Source organism: Electrona antarctica, assembly GCF_951216825.1.
Source record: "Electrona antarctica genome assembly, chromosome: 10".
Lineage (NCBI taxonomy): Eukaryota > Metazoa > Chordata > Actinopteri > Myctophiformes > Myctophidae > Electrona > Electrona antarctica.
In genome coordinates this window covers 52,178,157-52,192,114 of record NC_136791.1, presented here as the reverse complement: position 1 = coordinate 52,192,114, position 13,958 = coordinate 52,178,157, and the positions used below count along the sequence as shown (strand labels likewise).

The 13,958-nt window shown below is 42.1% G+C and overlaps 1 protein-coding gene across 1 annotated transcript in view; it reads left to right on the top strand.

Annotated features, from left to right (window-relative positions):
• The window catches only part of pcnx2 (pecanex 2), a gene marked incomplete at its 5' end in the record, with an annotated part of 54,704 nt that overhangs the window by 16,667 nt on the left and 24,079 nt on the right, over window positions 1-13,958 (top strand). Inside the window, 10 exons of the mRNA XM_079511632.1 lie at window positions 4,477-4,630; window positions 6,023-6,055; window positions 6,609-6,780; window positions 7,203-7,313; window positions 7,885-7,976; window positions 8,838-8,947; window positions 9,995-10,103; window positions 10,233-10,325; window positions 11,313-11,463; window positions 12,945-13,086. Coding sequence (XP_079367758.1) covers window positions 4,477-4,630; window positions 6,023-6,055; window positions 6,609-6,780; window positions 7,203-7,313; window positions 7,885-7,976; window positions 8,838-8,947; window positions 9,995-10,103; window positions 10,233-10,325; window positions 11,313-11,463; window positions 12,945-13,086 — 1,167 coding nt within the window. The remainder of the gene's footprint in view (window positions 1-4,476; window positions 4,631-6,022; window positions 6,056-6,608; window positions 6,781-7,202; window positions 7,314-7,884; window positions 7,977-8,837; window positions 8,948-9,994; window positions 10,104-10,232; window positions 10,326-11,312; window positions 11,464-12,944; window positions 13,087-13,958) is intronic.

Genomic DNA, 13,958 nt, shown 5'->3' with positions numbered 1-13,958 from the left:
TTGACACAAACTCACTACAATTTACAATTTAGGCATTTAGCAGACGCTCTTAATCCAGAGCGATTTACATTAAGCAATAACAAAAAGCATGGCATACATCACATATATAAAAAGTAGTTATCATGAAACATGCGTAAGCTAAGAACGTAACAGTGGAGTATCTATGTAAACTATACATAATATCTATATATACAAGTGAGAAGTTGTACCCAACCCAGGAAAAGGGACCCAAAGTCACACACTGCATACATCACTGACACGTCACTGACACACTGCAACACACTACACTCACACGGCAGTGACGTCACACACTTACCCTCCGCGTCGTTTGGCCGCTATCTCCTCATATCGCGCCGAACGCCGACCCTCAACACCACCCGCGGAACATTACTCATTGCACTGACACCAACGTTGCCTCCCTTCCACACCCACGCCGGCATTGTATCTCTTCACAACAAACAATATCTCCCCAAGCACCCACACCCCCGCACGCACACACTCACATGTTGCCAGGTCTATGAAAACAAGCCCAGAAAAAATGCCATTCAACACGCTACTTACAACTCGCTTACAATTCGCGGACCTGGCAACACTGCATCCCGTGATTCCCCTCTTTTCATTGGCTGCGCCGCCAACATTGTTGCCACGTCTATGTAAACAAGGCAGCAAACCCTGACTTCCTACAGCCTACAGCCTATACTTACACACACTACCACTCGCTTACAATACGTGGACCTGGCAACACTACATCACCCCTTCCCAATGGCTCAAAACACCACCACGTGACCCACGTGTTTTTAGTGTTACCTTTCACACTTCCGGAAACACTACCGGAAGTTACACAGTACACACACACGCACACGCACACACACACACACACACACACACACACACACACACACACACACATACACACACACACACACACACACACACACACACACACACACACACACAGTGTACAGCCTGCCGGAAACCAAAAGTAGAAGAAGAAGAACAACAACACAGTTTCTACACTGATTCTAACTTGGATGGAGAGCGCCGCGATTACATACACAGTTACAATAATGCAAACACGACCGCGTCGACACCTGGCGTGGTACAATCGGGACGAACCGAGGCGCATATATGGATAAGAACAACAACACCAACACTACACGCGCGCGCTGCAACAACGCGCTGCAACACAAAACAGCTGTGTACAACGCAGTGTCACTGCAGACACGTGTGTGTGTGTGTGTGTGTGTGTGTGGTGTGTGGCACGCACACACACGCCACAAAACGATAATAATAATAATAATAATAATAATAATACAAAATAACAACGCTACACTAATAATAATAATAACAACAACAGTACAGAGAACAGTACAGTACACATGAGTACAGTACAGTACAGAAAAAAAGCTCACATCAGAATATTAATCCATGTAATAATAATAAGAATAATAAATAAGAACACAACACTAATAACAACTATAATATCAACAGTACAGAGAACAGTACAGTACAGTACATCAGAATATTAATCCATGTAATAATAATAATAATAATAAATAAATAAGAACACAACACTAATAACAGTACAGAGAACAGTACAGTACAGTACACGAGTACAGTACAGTACAAAGACTTACAGTACAGTACAGTATACTGTTCCTGCGCCTTGCCATGCTCTCTTTCAATAATAATAATAATAAAAAATAAGAACACTACACTAATAACAACAATAATATCAACAGTACAGAGAACAGTACAGTACACAGGAGTACAGTACAGTACAGAAAGAAAGCTCACATCAGAATATTAATCCATGTAATAATAATAATAATAATAAAAAATAAGAACACAACACTAATAACAACTATAATATCAACAGTACAGAGAACAGTACAGTACAGTACATCAGAATATGAATCCATGTAATAATAATAATAATAATAATAATAATAACAAATAAGAACACAACACTAATAACAACAGTACAGAGAACAGTACAGTACAGTACACATGAGTACAGTACAGTACAAAGACGCACAGTACAGCACAGTACAGTTAAGTACAGTATACTGTTCCTGCGCCTTGCCATGCTCGCTTTCATACGCAAATACACAAAACCAAACAGGGCCACTCAGCCAGCTTGGCAACTTTGCGCTTTCCAAGCAAATGCATAAATGAAAACATCATGGGTTGCCATTGCCTTCTTCCCATTTGCGACACATCGCATGGCGCTAGGATGAGCGGGCCGAAGGCCCGCGAAATTCTAGTATTATACATGTGCACTATAAAGTGCTATGACTACATAAAAATACAATTCTAGTGCTGTCTACGTAACATGCTATAAGTCTGTTTAAAATACTATCTAAGTCTACATAAAGTGCTATATTTAAAATACTATCTAAGTCTACATAAAGTGCTATCTACGTCTGGCTCCGTCCTTTAAAATGATTTTGTTAGCGTGCTTTAACCAATTAAGACCTGAGGCCGATTCTACAAATGCCTTCGAAATCAGTAGTTCTCAAAATAGCACATTGTGTATCTGCTATTTTTGAATATCCCAATGCAAAAATCTAAAATGACACAGATGCTTTCCCGGTTTTAATGGGTTAAACCCAATTTATGCTCAACATTAAAACTCGATATAGATGTGCATTTTCTGCATTCATTTAATTCATCTTTGTGCATGTTTCTTTCATTTAATTCATCTTTGTGTGCATGTTTCTTTCATTTAATTCATCTTTGTGCATGTTTCTTTCATTTAATTCATCTTTGTGCATGTTTCTTTCATTTAATTCATCTTTGTGCATGTTTCTTTAATTTAATTCATCTTTGTGTGCATGTTTCTTTCATTTAATTCATCTTTGTGCATGTTTCTTTCATTGAATTCATCTTTGTGTGCATGTTTCTTTCATTTAATTCATCTTTGTGTGCATGTTTCCTTCATTTAATTCATCTTTGTGTGCATGTTTCTTTCATTTAATTCATCTTTGTGTGCATGTTTCTTTCATTTAATTCATCTTTGTGTGCATGTTTCTTTCATTTAATTCATCTTTGTGCATGTTTCTTTCATTGAATTCATCTTTGTGTGCATGTTTCTTTCATTGAATTCATCTTTGTGTGCATGTTTCTTTCATTTAATTCATCTTTGTGCATGTTTCTTTCATTGAATTCATCTTTGTGTGCATGTTTCTTTCATTTAATTCATTTTTGTGCATGTTTCTTTCATTGAATTCATCTTTGTGTGCATGTTTCCTTCATTTAATTCATCTTTGTGTGCATGTTTCTTTCATTGAATTCATCTTTGTGTGCATGTTTCTTTCATTGAATTCATCTTTGTGTGCATGTTTCTTTCATTTAATTCATTTTTGTGCATGTTTCTTTCATTGAATTCATCTTTGTGTGCATGTTTCCTTCATTTAATTCATCTTTGTGTGCATGTTTCTTTCATTTAATTCATCTTTGTGTGCATGTTTCCTTCATTTAATTCATCTTTGTGCATGTTTCTTTCATTTAATTCATCTTTGTGTGCATGTTTCTTTCATTTAATTCATCTTTGTGCATGTTTCTTTCATTTAATTCATCTTTGTGCATGTTTCTTTCATTTAATTCATCTTTGTGTGCATGTTTCTTTCATTTAATTCATCTTTGTGTGCATGTTTCTTTCATTTAATTCATCTTTGTGCATGTTTCTTTCTAAAAGCTTATGCATGAAACGGAGCAGTACCAGGAGTTTCAGGAGACAGGATTTCTTGAACTAGATGTAGTTACACATGATAATTATTTCAATAAAGAAATGGCATAACTTGAGGACAGTTTAGGCAAGGTGGTGAGAATAGGGAAATCCAATTATCATTGAACACTGAACAGCACCTTACGAACTCCTCAACCATCACCATGTTTGCTGATGAAAAACCTTTGACTCAGAACTGCCCTCTAGTGGATGTAACAGCCATGCAAACCTAAAAGATGCATTGGAGGTATATTGTGTATATCCATCTATGAGAGTATCGTTGGAACTTTATCGTCTTCATTTGGGGTCCGATTTGAATGAAACTTCACACTATTACTATTTAGCATTTCAACTAAGATCAAAGTAATGCGCGTGGAAGGAACACGTTATTCCAACCAGTTCCTTTCCCCTCCATCAAACGCCCCGGCTGCAGGGGCTGGGATGGTTTTCTGATGAGCTGAGTTGGTAGAGACTAGAGAGGCCATCTGGCAATCAGAAAGGTTCGTCTGGCCTGCCAATATCTGTATGTGGAAGTGTCCCTGATCAAGACTTTATGGGGCCGTGTCCGTAGAGGCATTTTTTCGCCAAGGCGCTCTCCTTATTAATAAAATGCTCCCAAACGCCCCAGTTGATAACGTTTCAGCTCTCAGCAGGCAGATAGAAACGCCACGTGAAGTCGCGAGCGCAAAATAAACTCTCAGCGCCGCTCTGTGTATAATGAGCTTGTTTCGTGCTGTGTTGTTCAGGAACAAGGATGTTCTGGAGAACTTGGTGGCTGTCTTCATGGCCTTCCTGGTTTCCTTCTTGGGCTTCCTGCTTCTCAACCACGGCTGCTTCAAAGACTACTGGGTCTTCCAGTTCTGTCTGGTCATCGCTAGCTGCCAATACTCCTTGCTGAAGGTAAGTCAGTGCTAATACATTAGAAGTCACAGCATAATCGCAGTGGTTCTCATTAAGCCTTTTTATTTCGAGGACCTGCAAATTGTTGGATGCATTATTTGGCCGTGGAACCCCATCTGAACATGTTTTGTGCCATGGCCCCCCAGGAGAGAAGATTTGTGTTAAAAAAGAAGAAAAAAAAGGTCACACTTTAAATAACTAATGGATGAATTTAGAACACAGGTTCAGTTAAAAAATAATGGTTTTGGACATACAAGGTTTCAACCCGACTGTGACGTTATATGTTACCTACACCTGACCTGACTTGGGGACCAGTGCCATCAAATTGTTTAGTTCTCAGGGGAAATGTTATGCAACTTCCACTTTGACCAATCAAATCTAATCCGAAAATGATTGATGCAAATCCATACAGTTAGACTCAAATATGTTGTGCCAAGGCACATGCATGGGCAAGTCAACAAAAACTTAAAGGATCACTTCACCACTTTTCAACTTCTCTTCCTATAATTGGTCCTAACTAATGTTCATGATAAAATACCACCATTTTTTCCTACTCAGTCTGTGTCTCATAGGAGGGCTGTGGGCAGTTCAGAAACCCGTCCACCAGTGACATCATCGATGGTGAATCCAAGATAATAGAAACGGCAGGCTTTCTTTTCCTGAAAAGTTGCAATGCAAAAGTTGAAGCCATCGTTCTCACGATAATAAAAATCTAAATATATTTGAAAACAAATCTTGTTTAAAAAGAAATCTGCCTAATGATGATGTCACTGGTGGACGGGTGTCCGAACTGCCCAAAGCCCTCCTATGAGACACAGACTGAGTAGGAAAAAATGGTGGTGTTTTATCATGAACATTAGTGAGGACCAATTATATGAAGAGATGTTGAAAAGTGGTGAAGTGGTCCTTTAAGGCACACCTGGATGTATCACGTAAGTGCCATTCACACTAAACTATACTGTTCACCATTGTATTTTCTTTATAGTCAGTGTGAACTCTGCCATCCACTTGACTCCGATTTTTAAAACTATATTTTTATAGTTATATAGTGCTCAGTGTGAATTGCCCTTTAACCCATTTTAGGCGGGAAACCCTTTTGGTGTTTTAAACATTATGTTATAATTTAGCTATTGAAAAATAGCAGATCTACAAGCTCATAGCGCGCCACCGAGTGGCGCGCTATGAGCTTGTAGGTCTGCTATTTTAAAAAAATCGTGAAAATATTTATTTTCAGGCCTAAATGGGTTAAAAGTAGAGATACAATACAGTATAAATTAAATGCTCTCCATTCATTCACTCTCTCCAGTTGCCAGCAAATACATGTCAGGTGTTTGCTAATATGTTTGCCTGCAAATGGTGATGGAATATTTGTTTGTGTGTCTTATTTTCCAGAGTGTTCAGCCAGATGCAGCATCTCCAACACACGTGAGTTTGATTTAGCCGACACTGTTCTGAGCGGGTTTATTGTTCCTTAACAATCAACAACAAATCTCTCTAGCCTCTTGGCAATCACAAAAATACATTTTCAGCTTGGGATACAAATTTACTCCAATTAGGAGAGAACGAGGAGAACTCATGCAGAATACAGCATTTCAAGTCAATTGAAAGTATGGACATTATGAAATTGAGGCTGATAAATTATCTTTGTGGGCTACCTGATTCTATTTAATTGTTAACCGAACTGAAATAAATATTTTCTGTTTACCAAAGAAATGGAGAGATGGGGTGATCAGGTGCGTGCGTGCGTGCGTGCGTGCGTGCGTGCGTGCGTGCGTGCGTGCGTGCGTGCGTGCGTGCGTGCGACTGTGCGTGCGCTCGTATGCAAAGGCTAAAGCCTTAATTTAGATTCTTGGTTTACTTATGATCATAGATTTCTATGCATGTGATGTATTACCATATGTTGTTCTTGCTTACTGTAAATGGCTCTGGACTAAGAGCGTCTATACTAATACATACTGTACACACTGTGTTTGTGCAGGGCCACAACCAGCTGGTGGCGTACAGCCGGGCAGCGTACTTCTGCATCTTCTGTGGTCTGATCTGGCTGCTGGAGCAGCTGCTGAGACGGAAGGACCTGCCCGTCTCCACCCTGTACGGCGTCACGGTCGTGTTCCACGACGCCCTGCACTTCCTGCGAGACCTGCTAGTGGGTACGGGTATACTCCCAGGCACACACGCACGCACAGTCGCACACACACACAGACACATACACACACACGTTCATATATTGATGAAACGCACACACACTAGTTCATTCAAAACGACTCTGGACATGGGAAAATGTATGCCTTCTAAATCAGTAGTTCTCACACTTTCAACATTTTTCAATAATGATTAAAAATAGCAGATGTACAAGCTTGCAGCTTACGAGCTTGTACTGTATATCTGCTTAAAATGACACATGCTTTAGTACTTATGGTACTTACAGTTGGCCCTGTGGTGTCCTGGTCTGTGTGTGTGTGTGTGTGTGTGTGTGTGTGTGTGCGTGCGTGCGTGCGTGCGTGCGTGCGTGCGTGCGTGCGTGCGTGCGTGCGTGCGTGCGTGCGTGCGTGCGTGCGTGCGTGCGTGACAGGTTTTACCTACTGCTTCCCTGTCACCTTCCTGGTGGGCCTGTTCCCTCAGATCAACACATTCACCATCTACCTCCTGGAACAGATAGACATACATCTCTTTGGTGGGACAGGTACATGGCACATGTACAAGCTGGCTGTGAGCTTGTATTTCTGCTATCCTTGAATAGCCAACACAAAAATATAAAATTACACATATGCTTTTTCTTTTTCTTTCTCTTTCTTTCTTTCTTTCTTTCTTTCTTTCTTTCTTTCTTTCTTTCCTTTCTTAACTTTCTTTCTTTCTTTCTTTACACTTTCAAAAATAGCAGATGTTCAAGCATTCAAGTGATGCCCGGTGGGCTTGTATATCTATTAAAACTATTATTTTTGAATAGCCAACACTACAATCTGAAATGACACGCTTTCCCGGTTTGAATGGGTTAAATTACTTCATGCCAGTATGTGGTTTCCTCCTGGAAGACTAAAACCAAATTAAGCAGTGTACCTGTGTGTGTGTGTGTGTGTGTGTGTGTGTGTGTGTGTGTGTGTGTGTGTGTGTGTGTGTGTGTGTGTGTGTGTGTGTGTGTGTGTGTGTGTGTGTGTGTGTGTGTGTGTGTGTGTGTGTGTGTGTGTGTGTGTATGTGCGTGCGTGCGTGCGTGCGTGTGTGCACATGCTTGCCTGGGCATGTGTCTGTGTCTCAGCTGCAACGGGTCTCCACTCTGCCATATACAGCATCCTCCGCAGTCTGATCGCCTTGACTCTTCTTTATGGCTTCTGCTTTGGTGCACTCAAGGTACAGTGTCTATCTCCTCTCCTCTCTTCTCCTCTGTGTGTTGAGTAGAATTCGTGTTAGAAATAGCGTTTGAACCCACAGTTCATTTATAAATAACACAGAGCCAGAGAACTCATGATGGAACTAAGTGGGATTGCAGAATTGACTATATGGGGACACAGTGGAACGACATGAGAGCTGAACCTCTCAAGAATCAAGAGCGTACACAGTCTGTATACTGTTCATTTCATGTCCCATACGGGTCCATTTTTACACCAATGTTATGTTATGACTGAGTTGAAAAGGCCATGAATCCCCCCTTTTCCATTTTTTTCTAAATAAATGAGCAGAGAGCAGAGTTTAACAGTATACTCGACAGTACAGAACAAACAAGCTACCAGAGACCAGCGTCCAGTCTCTGTGCTTCTCTCCTTCTCTCACAACACACCGTTCTCTCACTGAAGCATGTTTACAACCTGCTGATTTATAATGATGCTGGGGTCATCAATATGTCCATACACCGACACATGTGTCCGTGGCAAAGACTTGGCCTTGTCCGTGGCCAAGTCTTTGCCACGGACAAAAAAAGCAACAAGCAACATGCATATGGACATTTTTCCTCCCTATCACAAGCAAAAGCTGTATATCTGATCTGTGCACATAAAACAAGAATATTTAGGATCTCATGCCCTTTCAAATTGTACAGGGTCTTACTTATAGAAGTGTGTGCGTGTGTGCGTGTGCGCGTGTGCGTGTGCGCGCGCGTGTGTGTGTGTGTGTGTGCGTGTGCGTGTGCGTGTGCGTGTGTGTGTGTGTGTGTGTGTGTGTGTGTGTGTGTGTGTGTGTGTGTGTGTGTGTGTGCACATGCATGTGTGTGTTTAGGAGCCATGGGATGAGCAGCACACCCCGGCACTATTCTCTGGTTTCTGTGGCCTCCTGGTGGTTTTCTCCTACCACCTCAGTCGACAGAGCAGTGATCCCTCAGTACTTATGTAAGTCTCCAAAGCCTTATAAAAAAACGTGCTCAATACCTGACAGCCCGTCAGCAGGTTGGATTCACGAATGTACATAGACAATATTTTAGGCCAATAAAAAAAAAACTATATACCAAATTTCCCACTGCACACCTCCGGACTACTAGAGCAGGGGTTCTCAACCCGTGGGTCGCGACCCCTCGGGGGGGCGCCAAATTATTTTAGGGGGTCCCCAAATTATTTAAAAAAAAAAAAAGCTATGAGCTTGTAGATCTGCTATTTTTCAATAGCTAAATTATAACATAATGCTTAAAACACCAAAAGGGGTTCCCACCCAAAATGGGTTAAGGTTATTGTAGCAGTCAATTTATATTGGGGTCGGGAGGGGGCGGGGCGGGGGTCCCGAGACATGGCCAAAGCATTTCCGGGGGTCCCCGGCCAAAAACGTTGAGAACCCCTGTACTAGAGGACCTGATGCACACATGGATGTAAATAAGGCCTACACAGCATCTAGAGATGTGTGAGGGGGGAGGGGTATTGTCTTAACCCATTTTGACCTGAGATCAGATTCTAAAAATGTCTTCTACATCCTGACAGTTTTCTGAAAAGGCTATGTTTCTATGTCAGTGGTTCTTCGATTTTTCTTGTAGATCTGCTATTTTTCAATAGCTAAAGCATAACATAATGCTCCAAAAGGGGTTCCCGCCCAAAATGGGTTAACTACATAAGCCCTTCTGTATATATCGTACTTTGTTGGGGACTTTTTATTTAAATTAAATTGTAATCAGTCAGACATTTAATTCAGTCTGACCAGGAGCAGGGGTAAATATATGGTATATAATAATAATATATAATAATATGGTAAATAATGATAATATAAATTAATCGCCAGAGGTATCAAAAGCAGAGGCATGGATCCTCACGCACGCACGCACGCACGCACGCACGCACGCACGCACGCACGCACGCACGCACGCACGCACGCACGCACGCACGCACGCACGCACGCACACACACACACACACACACACACTACTGAGGCTTGTTATGCCCATTCCTATCCAGATCCCTGATCAAGTCGAAGGTCATGCCAACGCTGGTGGAGAACGAGGAAGAGGATGAGGAAGAAGATGCCATCAAAGACCCTCTGCCAGAGAAGCTCCAAAACTCTATGGTAGTAAAAATGTGAAAATGTCACGGCCTGATTTATACTTGGTATACCAAAAATACCCAAACTAATTAACCGGAATAATCACATTATGAGTTATTCTGATTGTCTTTTTTTTCCTCTTGTGATCCATAGAAGGAGATCTTGCTGTCGGATGTGGTTGTGTGTTCTGTCGCATACATCTTGACCTTTGCCCTAACCGCCAGTACGGTATTCCTGTCTCTCAAGGTGAGACTTGCTTCTTGTGTATTCATTACATGTCCTGAGCGTTCATTTATCAATTCACTACTTCCATTGTTTTCGTCCCTGTCCATGTGTGTGTGTGTGTGTGTGTGTGTGTGTGTGTGTGTGTGTGTGTGTGTGTGTGTGTGTGTGTGTGTGTGTGTGTGTGTGTGTGTGTGTGTGTGTGTGTGTGTGTGTGTGTGTGTGTGTGCCAGAGCAGAACCTCTGCACCAGAAACACATTCTCTGTTACTACACCTCACCTCACACAAATCGGTATACATTATCTGTGCAGTCATGTGATCAAGATGTATCTGTTCGATTTCTCATATTCCATTCCGATTTATTGGTTTCCAGAGATTGTGGGCGTGGCCCATTTGCACAAAATCCCACACATCATGAATGCAGCGCCCGATTGCTCGGAAACTTTGCACGCACATTCCCACTAATTTCCATCCCCAAGTTTTTTGCTAATACTGTCTCACACAAATCGTTACACATTATCTCTGGGCTCATGTGATCAGTATGAGTCAGATTTTTCGGATCCCATTCCAATTGGCTATGACTGCAAATTGTGCAGGCCCTGGTTAGGCAACCTGACCTGGCGGAGACCTGTGGTCCGAGGAGCGCACTTTTTCAAGTTTATACTGTGTAACGTTATGAAAGTGACATAACTGAAGAATGATCAGCTAATAATTTGTTGTCATATTAAACCATTATTAACCCCTTTTGGTGTTAGCATTATGTTATGCTTTAGCTATTGAAAAAAATAGCAGATCTACAAGCTCATAGCGCGCCACCGAGTGGTGCGCTACAAGCTTGTAGGTCTGCTATTTTTTTTAAATCGAAGAACGACTGACATAGAAACATAGCTTTTTCAGAAAACTGTCTGGATGTAGAAGACATTTTTAGAATCTGATCTCAGGTTAAAATGGGTTAATAACCTATTATCTTTGTAGTAGTTATTTATATAGACTCATTCCTCTTCCTCCAGCCCTTTGTCACCATCGTGTTGTATGCGTTGGCGGGAACGGTGGGCTTCGTGACCCATTACCTGATCCCCCAGCTCAGGAAGCACCACCCCTGGCTGTGGATCTCCCATCCTGTCCTCAAGACCAAAGAGTATCACCAGTTCGAGCCTAGAGGTAAAGCCACTGATCCACACTCTTGAATACAATGTCTTGATTGATTTAAAATTATGTTCACTAGTTGGAATGAACACACCATTGTGGAAGGTTTAAAGATTTTATTGAATGAATGAATGAATGAATGAATGAATGAATGAATGAATGAGGAGGAGAGTGGAGGAGCGGGGTGTGGGTTCCGGGGGGGTCGCCGACCCTGGAGTCTTTGGGGAGGGGGTCGTGTGGCGGTCAGCCCGCGGTACACGTGAAGACTTGATCTTCCCGTGGGAACTGCGAGGAAGGATACGAAAAGCATAGAGGATGCTGGGTTGTATTGGGTGGGTATAAGTAGGCTCAGGTAGATTGGCGGGGAGGGCGGAGAGTGGCGTGAAGGTAGGGTCAAGGTGTGTTCCTCCGCCTCCTGAACATCTGTTGTTTCAACTCCATTCAAAATACAAAGCTCAAAACTTCTTCTTGTAGATCTGCTATTTTCGTCCAATGGTCCCGACTCCCCAGAATAGCGACACTAGAGTTAATGTTGTTAAAAAATGTAAAACAAAGCAAACTAAATTGTATATTGTGCGGCACCCTCCAGAGCACATAGTGAACAGAGTGACATACACACAGACAGTATTGTCTTTGCATTGTCCACTTCACAGTGACTCAACTAAAATATAAATCAGGATGAATTCAAGAGCACGGATTTCCCTGTTTTTTGGGGATTGCCATGTTTGAAATCAGTGCACCAGAACAGCCTACAAATATTGTCTTTACCCAACAACAGCACATGGGCTCTCTGAGCCCAGAGCATGCAAGCAGAGGTCAACAGCCTGCCGTCAGTCATTATTAAACACAATAAATAAAACCATTTTCACCATATTTCAGTATTAATAAGTCTAGTATTAACTTGTCGGGAAGAAACCACCCAACTCCAAAAAAAGGAAATAAAGAAAACGTTTAAATAAAGCAATACTGCCTCATCAAAGTTGGTATTGTGACTTTATATTGTCAATTACTTGCTTGAGATGGGGAGAGGTGGTGGAGTTAGCTGCTTTGCCCAATGGAGTTAAGAGGTTTTGTCCGAAGCGCTTTATACTTTTCATTGATTCAATATTTTTTTAACCAGCACACAGCATTTATTACAAAAAAAATGCATATGCATATGGACAGTAAGTAACAGAGCGTATGAGTGTAGAGAGGTGGGATATACAGCATTTGATGAATTGAACATGGTGGACCCTGTTGTAAACAAGTGTAATGCTTAATTGGGTCGTCCACTCACAGTTAACAGCCTTTGTATTGAGTTTGTGCTTGAAATGTACTGTAATTCTGCAAACTGTTAATAAAATGTTCAATCAATCAATCAATCAAACCAGTCTCAGGACTGAACTGGGGACGTTACGATGGCATGTTCGAAGCAGGTCAGCTACGAGTGTGCGCCTGTGCAGGGCGTTCTGTGTTCTAAAAAGCTGTGCTTGTGATATGCTTGGTTGACTTGACAGAGGATGCAGTGTTGATGTGGTTTGAACGGCTGTACGTGGGACTGCTGTGTTTCGAGAAGTACGTCGTCTATCCCGCCATCGTGCTGAGCGCGCTCACCAACGACGGCTTCGCCCTCAGTCACCGCAAGAAGCTGGGAATCCAGTGAGTGGACACTGGACACACACATCCAAGCACATGCACACACACACACACACGCATGCACACACAGACACATGCACACACGCACGCACGCACCGTACTTTGCACGCACGTATGCACGCACGCACGCACAGATATAGTTGAGGGGTGATTTCACCTGCGTACTGAAAAAGCAGGGTGGCATTTCATTAACTGTCACAGTGTGTCAGGTGAGGACCCAGAAGCAGAACCAGGCAGGCAAACTGATGCAGTCCAATATATTTATTAACATAAAACTCACAGTAAAGTGTAGCAGGACATACACAGTAACATATTGATTTATAATCTGACAAGGGAACACTGAACACAGGGAGGTTTAAATAGACTAGACACAGGTGCAACAGAACTACAATCAACACTGGGATTGGCTGGGAGACTAACAGGACACAGGTGGAGAAAACTAGTAATCACAGAGAGGTGAGACAGGCAAACACCACTAGGCAGAACAGGAAACACTAGGGCAACACTACATAATAAAATACAACAGACAGATATCGTGACAGCTAACACCCTGAGCGCACAGGATGAAGTTCACCGTCTTTTCAATTAGTAACGCCCAGCGCCCAGGACGAAGATTGATCAAAAGGACGGAGATTATTGATATCAAAACCGATCACATCGCTCCACAGGCTGGGAGCGTCTGTTGTGCAACATTCGATGTTGCGCAACAGTGGGATGTCATCGAAAATGTTCCCTCCCTGTTTAGCCGACGAGACCGAAAATCTTAAAGCGTTAATAACTCTTGATCTAAATCATCCCGTCCAATTCTAAGCAAATATTATGTGTTAGACGGCCCACCGCGGTCCCGTCGCTAGTCGCGGTAGAATTAATCATAC